The 18,668-nt window shown below is 38.0% G+C and overlaps 1 protein-coding gene across 5 annotated transcripts in view; it reads left to right on the forward strand.

The window, feature by feature from the left end:
• Positions 1–18,254, forward strand: part of LOC150105244 (cyclic AMP-responsive element-binding protein 1-like) — a 255,041-nt gene extending 236,787 nt beyond the window's left edge. For 4 of the 5 annotated variants that reach the window (XM_090394639.1, XM_090394644.1, XM_090394641.1 and 1 more), the window contains one exon: positions 17,810–18,254. In XM_090394639.1, coding sequence (XP_090250765.1) covers positions 17,810–17,954 — 145 coding nt within the window. In that variant the 3' untranslated portion in view covers positions 17,955–18,254. The remainder of the gene's footprint in view (positions 1–17,809) is intronic. The other variant, XR_016548472.1, reaches the window with a different exon arrangement.
• The last annotated feature ends 414 nt before the right edge of the window (positions 18,255–18,668 follow it).

The raw sequence follows: 18,668 nt of genomic DNA on the forward strand, positions 1-18,668 counted from the left end.
TACATAACTTTGCATTTCTCGACATTAAACTGATACCCATTTTCTTTTGCACATACCGATAGTCTATTTAAATCATCCTGCAAGCTCTCCACATCGCCGTGATTAATTATTACTCTACCTAATTTTGCATCATCAGCAAACAACTGAATATTTCCTTTCAGGTTATTTCTTATATCATTTATGCATGAATTAAACACCAATGATCTCAGCATTGAACCTTGTGTCACACCACTAGTCACCTGCTTTTGCCTTAATTCTTTCCCACCATATACCACTTTTTGATATCCATCCAGCAGCCACCCTCTTATCCACTTATCCTCTTATCCACCAGCATCATATCCATTCCCATTTGATCTCATTTGTATAACAATGGCATTTTTATTCTTTATGCTAATGCCAGGAGTATTCAGAATAAGGGAGAGGAATTGGTGGCACTGATAGCATCAGCCTGGCCAAAGATTATTGGGATCACCGAGACGTGGTTGACAGAAGAGGATATAATAACAGGAATAGAAGTTGCTGGATACAGCATTTTTTGGCAGGATAGGAAGGGAAAGCGTGGTGATGGAGTACTGCTTATGATGAGTGACGACCTATGCCGTCTAAGAGTGGAGGCGTTGGAAGGCTGTGACACTAATGATTTTGAAAGCATATGGTGTCAGGTGGAACTGGGAAAGACAGGATATTTAGTGGGATGTTGTACAGACCAAGGAGCACAGAGGGTGGGGACCAGGAGATGTTGAGACAGTTGAGTGTGGCAAGTGCAAGAAGAATGATTGTTATGGGAGATTTTAACTACAGCAGCAGCAGTATAAATTGGAGAGAGGAACATGCATGTAGCAATAAGGGAATGGAATTTCTAGAATCCTTGAGGGACAAATGTCTTAGGCAACATGTAACAGATGGATCAAGAGTTTTGGATTTGGTTATAGCATCAGAAGAGTTGATAATAACTGAGATGACATCTCTCCCACCAGTTGGAGAGAGTGACCATATGGTTTTCACTTGGAAAAAGAACAGACATGCAGGAGTATCAAAGAGATGGGAACATATGTGGAAGTATAAAGCAGGTGATTATAATAGCCTTAGACGTCAACTTGGAGAAGTTTCGTGCAGGGAGGAAATGGAAGGACAGGATGTCATTAGTGCTCGGGAAATTGTGAAGGAATATTTGTTAGCAGCAATGGTAAGCCATATTTCACAAGTGAAGAAGAGGACACAATTTGGAGTAAAGTGGATGACAAAAAATATTAAACAGGAACTGCATGTGAAAAAAAGGCTATGGAAGAGATATAAGGAGACAGGAGAAGAGTTGCATGAAGAATATAAGATGCAGGCCAGGAGGGTGATTAGTATGGTAAGGGGCGAAACTAGAATATGAGAAAAGATTGGCCCTTAGATCCAAGGAAAATCCTAGAGAGTTTTTTAGGCCAGTAGGAGGAGAAATGACTGTGGAAGAATGACATTGTGGGATAAAAATGGGAATAGAGTGACTGATGCAGAGGACATAGTGGAATTGTTCAATGAACACTTTATTGGAGTATTTCATCCTGGAGGAGTCAATTTGAATACTAGAGGGCTAGGTTAGGTTCGAGGTTTAGAGGTACAGGAGGAGAGTGTGTTTCAGATGCTGAGTACTCTGGATGTCAGTAAAGCTTTGGGACTGGATGGTATTTCACCACGAGTTTTGAGAGAATGTGCTAGGGAACTGACAGTACCTTTAACCTGGCTTTTCAATGAAAGTCTGGCTGTGGGAAAGGTGCCCATGGAATGGAAGGAAGATAAGATAGTGCCATTGCATAAGGGTGGTAGCAGACTGGAAGTGTCTAATTATAGGCCAGTTTGTGTGTCATCAGTAGTTAGTAAGATCTTGGAGAAAGTAGTGAGGGACCATATACAGCATTCGACAGATGAGGGTAATGTTATCTGTGAGAGTCAACGTGGATTTGTGAACATTTTTAGCAATATACTAGCCTTTTATAATAAAGTTACAAGAGCATTTGATGAGGGAAAGGCATATACTGCCATTTTCCTAGACTTAGCAAAGGCATTTGACAGGGTGCCACATGATAAGCTGATATTCAAGTTGCTGCACATGGGTCTGGATGTCAGGTTGGTCAACTGGATTCAGGATTGGCTGTCTGATAGGTATCAGAGAGTTGTGTATGGTGGAGCAATATCAAAGGGGCAGAAGGTTACAAGTGGGGGTTGCACAGGGCTCACTACTGGGACCTATATTGTTTAACCTTTATATCAATGACATTGTCAGTGGATTACAAAGGGATATTCAGTTGTTTGCGAATGATGCGAAACTGGGAAGGGTTATTAGTAATAGTGCAGATGTGGTAGCCCTGCAACAGGATTTGAATAAGCTAGATAGATGGGCAAATGAATGTGGTGTTGGTTTAATGCAGCAAAATGTAAGGTCTTGAGGTTTCGGGCAAATCAATGGGATGCTGCATAATCTATTGGAGGAGCTATACTGGAGGAAGTAGGGGAGACAAGAGATCTGGGGTTGATGATTGATAGAAACTTGAAATTTAGGGGACATATTGCAAAGGTGGTGAACGTAACACAGAGGTTTTGCTGCAATAATCAGAAGGACACTGACCTGCAGAGATAAAAGAGTTATCATTCCGTTGTATAAGACTCTGATCAGACCACAATTAGACTATTGTTCTCAGATCTGGTCCCCAGGATTTGAAGGGGATAAATTAACTGTGGAAAGGATACAAATGCAGATAACAGAGATGGTATCAGAACTGTTGAGAGGTGGTTACAGGGTTGACACTAGGGAGTTCTTTCACTTGGTTGAACAGCAGGAAGGAGTCATGACAAGGGGGGGGGCCCATCCCTGGAAGTTACGAAAGGAAACTGTGAGAAAGAGGATGAGGAGTGGTTTCTTTGCATGGAGGGTGGTTGAACCATGGAATGAATTGCCTGATGGAATGGTGAGAGCGAGAACGGTGAATGCATTTAAGGAGTGGTATAATAGACTTTGTGTTTCCTAGGAGGGACCTCACTCGATGAGTCTTGATAGACTTTGTGTTTCCTAGGAGGGACCTCACTCGATGAGTCTCGATAGACTTGTGTTTCTTAGAAAGGACCTCCCACGATGAGTCTTTTGACTCCATGGAGGCCTGAATAATAATAATAACAGTGCTCAATGTGGTATTCTGTCAAATGCCTTTGCAAAATCCAGCAAAATCAATGTATAGTCGTTTCATTTATCCAACTCAGATGTTACTCTATTATAAAAAGTTAACAAATCACTAAAGCATAACCAATTCTTCACAAAGCTGTGTCGAACCTCATACAGTATCATATTTTTATCTATCCATTCTTGAATTCTCTTTTTTCTTTTACCCAATTTTTCTAATACTTTTACCACCACACCTGAGATACTGATTGGTCTATAATTTGCTAGTGTAGTCTTAGAACCTCCCTTATGCAAAGTAATAATTTTGCCCTCTTTCCACTCCCTTGGAACTCTACCAGAGCTGAGACTTAAATTAAACAGTTTAGTCGAAGGCATTGCCAGTTCTCCTGCACATTCTTGCAATATTACACGCTTCTACTGCTCTCTGTGCAAAACACTTGGTGAAATTCCATTTTGTCTCACTGCCTTACTGACGTCTAGTTACGCAGTTTTATTGCATTCTGAATAAACATTTGTCTTGGTGAATAGAAATGAATCCTTCTGTATTTTTAAAAAAAGCACTGCTTCTGGTAGTTTCCAACAAAATCTTACACACGTTGATTTGCTCACTAAGAACTTAATCAAATACATGAAGCAAGGCTTGAACCATTCTGTTGAGATCAAAATCCAAGAACATCAAGATTATATAAGATTTCTAGAATCAGAAGATTTAGGCCTTGCTTCTTATACCATCAGCTCTAGACACAAAGTTCACTGGTATCTAACAGAGGTGTTGCAGTATAGTAGGTTTAAATTTGATCATCTATTTCTTGACTCGTATGAAGCCTTATGCCTCTGCCACAATCTTAATCGAACAGACGTTATGGCTATCTCCAAGTTTAAGGAAATAATTGCAATTAATTGTTTATAATTTTTCTTTTCTTTTTTTTTTGTTTTAATTGCATACCTATTTCCCTGAAACATTAATAGTGTTTCCTCCTTCATGCACAGCTGTGACTGATGCACATGGAAGTATGAATATGTTGTATCACTCATTCTTGGATTCATATTTTAAATGTTATAGTCAATTCTTTTGCTCTCTCTCTCTCTCTCTCTCTCTCACTTGCTCTCTGAATGATGCTCATGTTACACTGAGTTAAATATATAGGAGTATTTAATAAATTTCAATTTCCTTTACATGTGTGAAACATTATTTAAAAAATAATATCATGTATACTATGCATGTTTCCATTAAACACCCAATGGGTAATTGATTCTTAAGGCACATGTAAAAGTGACCTTGCAGGTTTTTTACTGCCTGTGTTCATGGTAAGTATGGTAAGGAAGACTGAAGCTAATTATTATTAAGAGAGACCTCCAGGGAGTCAGAGACTCATTGAGGGAAGCCGCATACTACACATACCAGCTATCATACTTATTCTTGATTCATTCGCACTGCTTGCACTCACAACATCCAATGGCAATCCATTTCAATCGCGTACCACCCTCTGAGAGAAAAATCTAGCTCTCACACCCTTCTTGGTGGCCTTCATTCTCAGCTTCCAAGGATGCCCTCTCGTCCTTTCTCCACCCTCCATGAATTTAAATCCTGTATAACCCTTTCAGAAGTTTGTAAGTCTCAATCATATTACCCCTCTTTCTACTGTTTGCTAGTGTCTGCAGTCTACAAATTTTCAGTCTGTCTTCATAATAAGTATTCCACAATCCTGATATCATTTTTAACACTCTCCTTTGTACTCTCTCCAATATTCAGAATTATGAAAAGAAATTACGTGTTGAGGCCAAAAAAAATTCCCAAATAGCTCTTTTGCTATGTGGCATATAAAAGGAGGAATGATTGTGTTGAATTTTTTTTTTTTTTTTTTACTATTATTTATGACTATTACACTTTTTTATATAATGTTCGTCAAGTAGCTTTATTTTATTATCCTACATGTTTCGCCAATTTTTTTCTATCGGCATCTTCAGGGAATACAAACTAGTAAGCTATATGAAGGTAACAGGCTAGGTTATAACTGATGGTTCTAATTCATACAAAAAATTAGTATTGAACGAGGCAATGCCCATGTCTCGGGATCGCAATTTGTTCGTTATGGCTCATGATGTAATTGTCATGAAAGTTCATTTCTTTGATGTTTAATGATCTGATTAAAGCTTTCCAAATTTCTGGTAAGGTTAGACCTTGATTCTTGTTTAGGTTTTCAGTTTTATGGGCGACTGTAGCTGCTTCCTTGAAGGTTCTTGAATGGTAGTTATCTTCCATATAGGGCATAAGGCTCTTATCCCACTCAATGTGATGGTTAGTAGTGGCAAGAAAGGCCTGAAATGTCTTGTCTGTTGTTTCTGACATATCCTGTGTGTTCTTTCTTTCTCATTTCAAAGCTTCTAGCAATCTGACCTACATAACTAATACCACATGAGCAAGGTATATTATATACTCCAGAGTACTTGTAGAATGGATGAGGATCTTTTGGTGATCTTAAAAATTTCCGAATAGTGTTGATTGGCTTGAATGCTACTCTGATATTATGTGGTTTTAGAAGATTAGCTAATTTTTTGGAAATGCTGCTGACAAATGGAATAGTAATAGTACTGATGTATTGGTCATTGTCTATGTGATATATCAGTTAAGAGAATCTTGTTATAGAGTCTTTTTGGATAACCATTTAAAGATAGTTCTCTGGATATTGTAGTTAATTCCATTTGTAGGTCATTCTTATCTGTTGTGTACTGTATAGCTCTTTTCTTGAGCAAATGGATAATGCTAAGTTTCTGAGCTATATGATGAGACGAGTTGAAATGGAGGTAACGTCCAGTATTTGTAGGTTTTCTATAAACAGATAGGTTGATACTATTATTGGTTTGTTTCTTTATTAGGATGTCAAGGAATGGCAGTTTTCCATCTTTTTCAATTTCTAATGTGAATTTGATGGTATGGTGGAAACTATTGATTTGGTTGAGGTAATCCATTAGTTCTTCTTTTGTATGATCCCAAATGAGAAAGATATCATCCACATATCTGTACCAAATTTTTGGTTTTGGAATGATCTGGGATAAGATTTTTTCTTCTAGATCTTCCATGAATAAGTCAGCACAAGGAGGGGAGAGGGGGCTACCCATGGCTAATCCTGTGATTTGTTTGTAGACAGTTTTTTTTCCAAATAAAATAGTTAGAAGTTAAACAGTGAGTGAACATTATATAAAAAAAGTGTAATAGTCAGGAGGAATGATTATTGAAGGATGACTTCAGCAATTATTGGTTGCAGAAAGATGACAGAAGCAAACAAAATGGATTTGTTACTAAATGATTACTTTGCAAGTGGGTACTATCCAAGTGTTGATAATCCACTGTCAGATGTGGTATTGACTGATTGAAGAATAGAGATAAATGAATTAGAGGTCCTCCAGTATTGTAGCAGCCTTAATGTGAACAGATTGGATGGCTTATCAACCCATGTGTTATGAGAATGTGCAATTGAATTAATGCCTCCTTTGACCAGTCTATTTAATTTGAGTTGCAGTTCTGAGAAGGAGCAAAGGAAGTTTGAAGAGATCAAAATAGTTTGCTTACTTTTTTTATAACAAAGTGACAGCTAATTTGGATAAAGAAAATGGCTACTCATTGATATTTCTGGTCTTTGCAATGTCATTCAACAGGATTCCACATGGAACAATTTTCATTGGTTGGATAAAATGGGGATGGATATGAAGCTGGTAATTTTGATCAAAGAGTGGTGTATAGGGGAGTTGATTCTGGGAAAAGCCAAGCAACTGGTGGCATATCCTAAAGCTCAGTACTTGGTCCTCTGCTGTTTTATTTGGACATCAGTAATATGGGAAATCATTTAAAGGGAAATATTCAGTTGTTTGCTGATGATGATGCAGTGCTGTGAAGAGTGATAGGCAATGAAGATGATGTAGGGATCCTGTAACTGACTGAAATAAACTGGTAGTATGGTAGAGATAGATGGTTGCCAGTATATCATACACTTAGTGATAAAGAGATCAAATGCTGTGTATTATATAGATTGAAATGAACTGCAGGAAATAGATGAGACCACAGATATGAGGGTTATTTTGGACACAGGGATTGAAGTTTAGATCTTAGAGAACATGAGTGCTAAGGTGACCAAATTAACACATCACATTATTATTATTATCCTCAGACCTCTATGCAATCAAAGACCTCATGGTGGAAGGTTCCCTCTTTCACACACACACACACAGCTCATCATACCATGCCTTAAATTGTTATTACACCCACCATGGAGTCAGCAGACTCATTGTGGGAGGGTCATTCAATTGAAAATATATTTATCATACTGAATCTTAAAATCCTTAGCACTCCCTGCATTAACAGCATATTCTAGAAATGCATTCCATTCACTAACAGTTCTCCATGTAAAAAATTTACTCCTCACACCCTACTTCACCACACTTTTACACAACTCCCAGGGATGGCCTCTGTTCTTCCCCTCTTAGTTTCTACTCTTTTTATAATTTTGTCTGGATTAATCTAATAAAATCCCCTCACTAATTTAAACATTTCTATCATATTACTACTTTACCTTCTATCCACCAAACTCTACAATCTGCATTTCTTCAACCTATCTCCATAGCCACATTCCAGAGTCCTGATATTATCTTACTCACTCTTCTTTGGACCCTCTCCAATGTTTCCACATTACATTGAAAACCAGGCGACCAAATCGAGCACAATAGTCCAAATAGTGTGGCCTGATCAGTGCTTTATACAGTGGCACAACTACCACTTTATCCCTACATGTTAGAGTACTTCTTCATATCATCGTGGAATTACAATGTGCAGTCTTTGCACAATTTGCAATATGCCCTCTGAACCTCACTCTGCTGTCAACCATCACTCCCAAATCTTGAATCTCATCCACTCCAAAATGTAACACCTTGCACTTATTATGGGAGAGGGCACTCGTGAGACAACGTAGCGGTGGTGTGTAAGAAGAGCTCCAGATTCAGATAAGTTATTCTTCAAATAATAAATTGTATATGAGTGATTGTTTGAGTAAGAGCTGCTATAAAAGTTCTGCGCTACTAGTATTGTTAGTGTGTGGGATATTTTGCTTAAACTTCATTACAAATTTGTTGTTATTAGACCTTAGAGTAATAACCGGCAGAGGAAAGATAGATGGCAGCGGCTTTGTCAGTGCATGACTTCAACTTAGACTTCAGTCGTTTCGTGAAGTGCAAGCTTTGCTACATGTATTCTTTTGATTACATAGATGATTTGTGGACATTTAGGGCTGATGGAACGAGGGTATGTGCAAAGTGTGAGATAAACAAGGATTTGATGAGTGCTAATATGAATTTGATGACAGAAAGTGTTAGTAGCAAGAATGTCGCGGAAAGAATGAGTGCTCATTCGAAAGAGAAGCATAATGTGAAAAAAGGTGAAAAATTGTTAAAAAATCATTGAAAAAGAAAATGAGTGATTTGAAAACCGTAATGGATGGTAAAAAGAACAAAAGCAAGGCGAATGTGGCAGAAGGCAACAAAATTGAGAAAAAGAGAGAAACTGGAAATAGCGTGACGAAAGATTCGAAAGTTGGAAAAATCGAAAGAATGAATGAATCTAGAAATAGTGTGATGCAAGGTTTGAAAGTGGGAAAATAGAAAGAATGAAAGAAAGCAAAAGTTGGACGTATGGACCGAAAGTACGGAAACTCAAAAGGATGAATGAGAGTGAAAGTGTGAAGTGGGAGTCAAGAGTTCGAAAATTAGAAAGATTGAATGATAGAGAGAATGTGACACGAGATTCGAAAGTTGAATTGGGTTGGATGAGGCAAGAGATGAAATGGATGCAGAGTCAAATTAAGAAAATTTGGGTGAAAATGATTAAAGCAAATCATATGAAATATTCATGTTGGTGGTTTAATGAAGGCATAGGTACGAAAGAGTTAACGAAAGACGAGCGAGTGGCATTGTATGGTGATGAGAGGATGCACAAGGTATGTTTTCCAGGTGGTAAAATGAGTGGAGTGATTGAGGCATGGGATATCAGGCGGTAGCAAGCAAAGGCGTTGATGGTTTTAATAGGTACGAATGACTTGACAGAGGACAAAGAGCACATCAGGATGGATATCAGGAGGCTGCTAACACGGATAAAAGAGAATAGTGTGACAGGAAGGGTAGTAAGCATGTTGCCTAGGTATGACTGTGGAGAGCAAGGATTATTATTATTATTACGGGCAACTCCAAGGAGTCCTTAGACTCATCGAGAGAGGCCTAAACATCATGTCAACAACTATTCAGCTTCCACACAGTATATCATACCTTACCTTGAACCCACTCACAGTCATGGCACCCACAACAGACTCTGTCAACTTATTCCACTCATTCACCACTCTCCATGCAAAAAACCTAGTTCTAACACCTTTGCTAACCACACTCTTGCTCAGTTTCCATGGATGGCCCCTAGTCCTCCCACCACCAGTCCTGTTCTCAAAAATATCCTCTGAATTAATCCTACAGAAACCATTCAGAAATTTGAATGTCTCAATCATATCACTCCTCTTCTGCCTATAAACCAATTTCTGCAACCCACAAATCTTCAACCTGTTCTCATAAGGTTCATTCCATAAACCTGCTATCATCTTGGTCACTCGCCTCTGGATCCTCTCTACCTCCTCCCCATCAAGAAGAAACCCTGGTGCCCAGATCTGGGCACAGTAGTCAAGATGGGGTCTTATCAAGGCTCCATGCAGAGGAACAATAACTTGCTTGTCTCTGTTCGTCAAAGTATTCTTCAGTAACCAAGTGATTTGATGAGCTGATTTAGCCACTTTTGCAATGTGTCCCCTAAACTTCAACTCCCTATCCACCAACACCTCCAAATCCCTGTCTTTGTCAATCTCCTGGAATACAGCTCCACCAATGTGGTATACTGCTACTAATCTTTTCACCCCAAAATGCATAACCTTACACTTTGTCACATTAAATTGACATACATTCGCCTTAGAGTAACATTATGAATGATATTTTGGCTGAAATGTGTGAGGAGAGGGAAGTACGATTTGTTAATATGTGGAATGAGTTTGAACTGCATGGGAGCGATGGACTGCATTTTAGTTATGGGAGTCGCTTGGAGAGACTGCTACTGGAAGGTAGAGAAGTAATAATGAGTACAGAGAATGAATCAGATCAAATAGAAAGTGATGTGGAAGAGCAGGAGAGATTGAAGGGGTGGTTATGAATGAGGAAGTGAGCGGCATGAGTATGGAAAATGAAAGAATGGGCTTCCCTGTTCATCTTGCACATCCATTCTCTCATTTTCCATACTCATGCCACGTGGGTGGATGGGGGTACCAGCGTGAGAAAGGTGAATGCTCCAAGAGGATGTGATGTGATGTGAGAGCATGTGTAGACAGGAAAGGAATGGAATGACCTGGGATCAAGAGGAAACAATTGGAATTGAAGAGGGTTCTAAAATGAAGAAGCAGAAAGGGAAATGGCCCCAGTCCAGCATGGAGAGATCACATCGAATGAGTGGTATCAGTGGAACTAGCTGTAGATCCAGAAATGAGCTGTTGTGTTTGTATAAAAATGCTAGAAGTGTAAGAAACAAGGCAGATGAAATGGTTGCACTAATTGAGTCTGTTCACCCAAAAATTTTTGGAATAAGTGAGACATGGTTAGATAAGGATGACATCCTGACAGGAATAGAGATGTAAGGGTATGATTGGTTTCGTGAGAATAGAAGGGGTAAAAGGGAGGGGGGTGCTATTGATGATAGAGAAAGAGTTATGTCCATACAAAGTAGAGATGCAAGAGGGAAATAGTGCCAGTGGTTTTGAGGCACTATGGTGTGAGATAGAGGTTAATGGAATCAAATACTTGGTTGGATGTTGTTATAGACCAGGAAAATGTGGATGTTAGTGACTGTGAAATGTATAATCAAATTAGCCAAGCAAATAAGAAAATAGTTATCATTATAGGCGATTTTAATTATGGCAATATAGACTGGAATGATGAGATAGCAACTGGAAGTAAAGAGTTTCTTGAGTTTTTGAGGGATAACTACCTCAGACAGTATGTAACAGAGGGCACCCGATGATTGAGTGTCTTGGATTTGGTCATCTCATCAGAGGATGTTATTATAAATGAAGTGTCAAATCACCTATCAATTGGTGGGAGTGACCATGAGGTGATTACTTGGGTGGTTGCCAGCAGTGCAAGGACCTCTGTGAGAAAAGGGTATATGTGGAACTACAAAGAGGATGATTATGAAGAGCTCAGGAGACAGCTTGCAGGTGTAGCATGGAATGAGGAGTTAGCTGATAAAGAAATCAATGCAGCTTGAGGAATTTTCAAAAACTATCTAGTAGATGCAATGTCTAAATGTATTCCAAGGGTGAGAAGGTTAAATAAGGTAGGTGTGAAATGGATGAATAAAGAGATTAAGCATGCGATACAGAGAAAAAGGGCATTATGGAGACAGCATAAGAGAAGTGGAAATAACCAATTCCATGAAGACTACGAAGACCAGGCAAGGCAGGTGACTTGGTTGGTGAGGGTAGCTAAAGAAGGTATGAACAGCAGTTAGCTGATGAAGCCAAAAAGAATCCTAAGTAGTTCTTTCAATATGTAGCCAGCAAAAGAAAGAATGATTATGGAAGGATGACATTGATTGGAGAAAATGGAGCAGTTCATAAAGGTCATTCAATCTTGTGAATGTGACTTCATGGAGAGATTGAGAGCAGTTGATGATGGGGAAGAGAGACTGACTGTAAGTGAGCAAGAATATGTATTGGGAGTTAAGCAACCTAGATGTAAAGAAGGCTGTGGGACTTGATAATATATCACCACACATTCTGAAGGAATGTGCCAGGGAGTTGATGCCAGTTTTGACATATTTTTTTAATATGTGTCTTGCACCATGTCAAGTTCCTAAGAAGTGGAAGGAGGGCAGGATTGTGTCACTTCATAAAGGAGGTGATCGAACTCAAGCATCAAACTATAGGCCTATCTGTGTGTTAGGTGTTGCGGTTAAGTTGTTGGAGAAGCTTGTTAGAACTAGGATTCAGAATTCGGTTGACAACAATAGTGTTATCTTTGAATGGACAGCATGGATTTGCTAAAAGGATGTCATGTTTTAGTAATCTACTTACTTATTACAATAAGGTGACTGCTTCCATTGACAGAGGAGAAGGATACACAGTAATATACTTAGATTTAGCAAAGGCTTTTGATAGATTACCGCATGATAAGTATAGTCAAACTAGAGCGGATGTGGTTGGATATTAGATTAGTGCATTGGATTGGAGACTGGCTATCTGATAGGTATCAACAAGTTGTGTATGGGGGAACGATATCCAAGAAAAGGAAAGTTACTAGTGGTGAGCATCAGGGGTCTGTTTTAGGGCCATTGCTGTTTAACGTGTATATTAATGGTATTGGTGAAGATTTGGATCGAGATATTCAGTTGTTTGTTAATCATGCAAAGTTGGGACGAACCATGAAGAGTAGTGAAGATGTTGTGGCCTTACAAGAAGACTTGAATAAATTGAGTGCTTGAGCATGGAATGGGGGTGTGAGTTCAATGTTGCAAAATGTAAAAATGTAAGGTTTTAAAATCTGGAAAAGAAAAATGGGATGCAGAATTTATGCTTGGTGAGGGTATATTGTCGGAGGTGGAGGAAATAAGATATCTGAGGGGGTGATAGTGGATAAGGTTCTGAAATTTATGGGACACATAGCCAAAATTGTGAAGACAACACAAAGGCTTCTGGGAATGATGTGGAGGACACTGACTTATAGAAGTAGGGAGATTCTTGTTCCATTGTATAAGGCTTTGATAAGGCCACCCAGACTATTGTGTCCAGATTTGGTCCAGGTTTTTAGCAGGACGAAGAGCTTTTCGAAAGGGTCCAGAGGCAACTGACTAAAGTAGTTTCTGACCTCTGGTCGAGTATGAGGAAAGACTGAGAAGATGCAACTTGCAGAGTCTGGTGGACAGGAGGAAGAGTGGGGGGGGTGATATGATAGAGATCTACAAGTTAGTAAGGGGTTGGTTGTTATAGGATCGATGCTAGAGAGGTTCTACAGTAAATAGTTGGAGATCAGGGGAGAACCAAAGGTCATCCCTGGAAACTGTATAAAGAGGGTGTGAGTAGGGGAGTGAGATGAATTTCTTTTCATGCAGAGTTGTGAATGATTGGAATGCCTTGCCTGAGAGTGTGGTGTCTGCAGAGAATTTGAATGTGTTTAAAGCACGGTATGATGAGCTGTGTGTATGATAAAAGGACCTCCTAGATAAGTCTTTGACTCCATGGGGTCTTGGGTAATAATAATGATGATAATATTATTTAATCTCCAATCCAACTCCTTTGTCCAGTCAAAAGTCCCTTCAAATTTTCCTGAAGGGAATTAATATCAGCAGCAGTACTTATAATTTTCCCCAACTTTGCATCATCAGCAAACAATTAAAGATCATGATCATTCCACATGATATATCATTTATAAACAAGTTAAACAGCAGCAGTCCGAAAAGAAATATATTCACATTCTCTACAGACACCATACTATCAGGCAATGCATTATCATTCACCATTCTCCAAGCAAAAAACTGCTTCTGACTTCTTTACTCACATCCTCTGTATATAGCTTTCAGGGATGATCTCTTGTTCTCTCACCATTCTATGAAAAACCTCTTCAATGGTAGTCTGATAAGAACCATTTACTAACTTATACATATCTATCATATTACCCCAAACAATAAAAAAAATAAATAACTACAGAAATAAACTTTAATGAAAACTACAGATATTTAGTACTCTGTTTGGCAGTATATCATCACATGAAAACAGCAAGCAATTCAAAGAACAGTAATACGAGTTCAATATAACACTCAGTTTACCAATTAAAATGCTTGCCATGTGCTAGAGAACAAATATTTAAAAAATAACTTTTGATATTTATCTAAGATGAGAATCTTAGATAAATAATCTTGCCGGCCTGGCTGGCTGAGTGGTTAGCATATATCTGCTCTCCAGCCAAAAGGCTGCGGGTTCGAATCCTGCCATGGGCATGGATGTTTGTGAAAAATACTAGGGGTAGTGGTCGGCGGTAGATGCCGTTGGTGTAGATGATGAACATAGTTGAGTGGTGGTTATGAAGAGTTGTGGAGTAGGTGCCGTCCATCAATGAATCCTTGGACTTGCTATGTAATAATAATAATAATAATCTCCCAAACATTTGGAAGAAAGAGAGAGACAGTCATTCTGATTCAGGTTATTCTAGTGTAAAAGGAATTCACAACTTTCTTTGAAAAGGTGTTCATGTTTATAATTACTTATATGGAGAAGATGAGTTTCATTCCACAGGACACAATGTTTAGTATCAGTACTATGCTGTGCCAGACTAGATTTTTGAGTTTCAGGTATTCATTGTAGTACTGATGTTCATTAATTATTTTTTTCTACAGAACAGCCTGTCTGCCCAAGTATGCCAAATAACATTTGGAAGGGATATTTTTTTTGCTATAGGTACCTTTAAAATTAGAATCACCCCCTCCTCTTCTATCCACTAGACTTTGTGAATTGCATCTTCTCAACCTTTCTTCATACTAAACATTCCAGAGACAGAAACTACCTTAGTCAATTGCTTCTGGACCCTTTCCAATACCTTTTAATCTTTTTGAAAACCAGGTCATCAAATCTGTGCACAGTAGTCCATGTGTGGCCTAATCAAGACCTTATGCAAATGGAATGAGAATCTCCTTCTTGAAGTCATTGCTCTCTGCATCATTGCCAGAATTTGTTGTGTTACTCTTACAACTTTAGAAACTGTGAGGAGAAAAAGTATCCTAAATTTTAGATCCCTATACACCATCACACTCAGATCTCTTATTTTCTTCACCTCTACCTACATACCTACATATATTCCCCCAAAGTGTATACTCTACCTCCATCTTTCTTTTCCAAATTTTAAAACCTTACACTTTGCAACACTCAACTGGTAACCCCACTCCTATGCCCAATCAAGCAGTCAGTTCAAGTCCTCTTGTAAAGCCACAACATCTCCTCTACTCCTCGTAGTTTTCTTCCCAGCTTTGCATCATCTGCAAACAACTGAATATCCCCCATTCAAATCTTCCTGGTATCATTAGTATACAGGTTAAACAGTAATGGCCCTAAAACTGACCCTTGAGGCATACTACTGGTGACTTTCCTCTTCTGGGATATTGTTCCTCCATACACAACTTGTTGATACCTATCAGACAGCCAATTTCCAATTCAGTGCACTAGTCTAATATTCAATCCCATCTGCTCTAGTTTTACTATCAACTTATCATGATAATCTATCAAAAGTCTTTGCAAAATCTAAGTATACTACTTTGTATCCATCTCCTTTGAATCTCCGATGAAGTTGTCACCTTATTGTAATAAGTAAGTAGATTACTAAAACGTGATCTCCCTTTAGCAAATCCATTCTGTCCATCAAAAATAATACCACTGTTGTCAATTGAATACTGGGTGCTGGAACTCACCTCCCCAACACTTTAACCACAACATCTGACACACAGATTGGCCTATAATTTGAAGCTTATGTTCTGCTATCTCCCTTATGAAACAAGTACAGTTTTGTCTTCCAATTCTTTGAAACTTGGCCCAGTGTAAGACTGATATTAATCAAGAATACTAAGGCAGATGTTAACTTCCTGACACAGTCTCTCAAAATACATGGTGATATATTATCATGTCCCACTGTCTTATTGACATGAAGTTTACTCAATTCCACATATATCTTGTTCACTCACAGTCAGTCTTTCCTTCCCTTCCACTGCTCTCAAACTCTGCATGCTATTCACAAGATGAAATATCTTTATGAACTGGTCATTTTATGTCTCAAATCCTTCACAGTGGTTATTCTTATACCTCTTTCTCAGGTCAGCAGTGTCATACTTCCATAATCCTTCTTTTGTTTTTTTTTCCTGCTACTACATATTGAAATAACTCTGTTCTTTTTTTTTTTTTTTTTTGTATCACTAGGTAGCTGCTGTTCATACTGCACTTTAGCTACCCTTACCAACTAAGCCGTCCTCCTTTTCTGTTCTTTGTACTCATGGAACTCATTATTTCCACTCATCCTATGTTGTTTCTATAATGCCTTCTTCCTCTCGCTTCAAATAGATGAATGAAGATATTAAACATGTAATATCTTCATTCATCAATTGTGCACCTAAAGATTATGTGGCTCTTACAGCCATGCTGATAAACAGGAATATAGAGGTTATTATGTCCATTTATAAAAGCTTTAAAATATTATTACTGCACACAAATCTAGTCCCTCTGGTTTCTGGGGATGAAGAGGTGGTGGGAAGTGATGAAGATTTTGTACGTCTATGGAATGTACTTTATAAAAATAGATTGAAGGTCTGTGGGCTTAAAAAACTAGGTGAAAGGAGAATAAGAAGGGATGTGATAGAAGCATATAAGTTATTAAAGAGGTTTTATAGGAAGTGGAATACTTTTTCAGTACATGGCAGAAAGACAGAGAACAAGGGATCACCCCTAGAAATTTTATATAAGAGTGTGGTTACCAAGGATGTTAGATTAAATTGTTTTGCTTGGCTGGTGGTGAATAGGTAGAATGGGTTGCCAGAGGTGGTTGTGAGTGTTTCATGAATGAGTTAAAGTAGAGGTATGATTATGCATTATGTGAACAATAGTTAGAGTGGATCTCCCATGATTAGTCTTTAAAACCATGGAACCGTGGTGATGTCTGAAAATAATAATAATAATAACAAAAGGCCAAGCTGGAAGTTTTAGAAGGTGATGTGATTCATAAGTGATGAACAGGTATTTTGCTATTTATTTATTTAGTATGGTGATATAACAGCTCACAGCTGTTATATCACCTTTTATGGGGAGGTACAGCAGCATCTCATTCCCCCCCCCCATTTTTATCTGGGCTGAGGATGGCATAGCAGACGAATCAGGACTATGGCTGGAGGGACTGGTCTTTAAGTATTCCTGACTGTAATCCATGTGTGTGTGTTCACGGGACTGTTTTGCCTGTTCTGGGGAATGAAAACTCCAGCCTCCATATGAGAGTGGCTAACTCACCTTTCATCAAACAAGCCCAGATAAAGGTTCCTCGTGTCATGGACAGGAATTGAACCCAGATCTTTATGACCAAAGGGCTTGGTCTATACCGACTAAGCTACGGAGGCTCTGGTATTTTTCTTGTAGAGTAATCGAGTGAATATTACACTTCCTGAAAATATGAAGAGTGCAGAAAGAACAAACAAGTTTGAGTAACGGTTTGATATGCATTGTGTTTCATAGTGAGGATGTACTATGATGAATCATCTGAGTTTGCAGAGGTCAGATGCTGATAATAATAATACAGATTTTTCATCTTCATCCCAAAGCCTTTTATGTTCTGTATTCAAAATAAATGTTAGGAATTTAGTTTAATTAAACATGTGAAATTTAACCTGAGATTCATTTTTACAAGCTCAACTCATTTGCAGGTAATTAATTTTCAAAAGCATTTATTATTTTAATTATATAAGCCATCAACATTTGTGGAACTGAATACCATATTTTTGTCATTTGTTTTGTTTATTTATTTATTTATTTATTTATAGGTATTTTATTTTATTTGTAGAGAAGCAGCTAAGGAGTGCAGGCGGAAAAAGAAAGAGTACATCAAATGCTTGGAAAACCGTGTGGCTGTTCTTGAAAATCAAAATAAAGCTTTGATTGAAGAGCTGAAATCATTGAAAGAATTATATTGTCAAAAAAATGAATAGAAAATGGCACCATGCGAGGTCATTTGAAAGCCAGAGAAGTACTATAAATAAATTACTTTTAAAAATCAAAAAATCAGAAAGATGATAAAAACTTTCTCAAGAGAGTACTTGATTACCATTACATCTACTCAGCAGAAACTTCTGATTTTGATTCTGGAATTTCTGTACATTTCATATTCTCTCATGCACACCCCCTGCAGGATAGAAAATAATGCTATTAACTTAACATTGTTGGCATCACCATAGTTAATGGAGGTGTCATGAACTGTGCCATCAAAGAATAAATGCTTTAATATTATTTTATGGTTATTATATGCTTATTGGTTTAGATTTTTCAGTTTTAGATATAACAATAGCTCTGTAGTATTTTGTGCTGATAGAATATTATTTAATGATATATATATATATATATCATTTATATTTTATGTGACTCCCACCTACGAGAGGTTGTAAACCTATAGTATATTAGCACAGTGGTTGAGCTAGGTTTCTTCTTTTTTTTTTAACCTATTTCACATATATATATATTTTTTGACTGATCACTCAGGAATGGAATTTTATTTTTGCATAATCTGAAAACCCCTACTGTAGAGAGACCAAACATGGAACTTTTTCCAAGCTACTTCAGGGCATTGATAAGCAGAGTAATGGTCTCACTTTGGACTGGACAATGAAATTTATCCCCCGCCTAAAGACAATCACAATCATTTCTGC

The sequence above is a fragment of the Typopeltis vanoorti genome, chromosome 6 (genome assembly GCF_054136105.1).
Source record: "Typopeltis vanoorti isolate ZY-2024b chromosome 6, IOZ_Tvanoo_1.0, whole genome shotgun sequence".
NCBI classification, from domain to species: domain Eukaryota; kingdom Metazoa; phylum Arthropoda; class Arachnida; order Uropygi; family Thelyphonidae; genus Typopeltis; species Typopeltis vanoorti.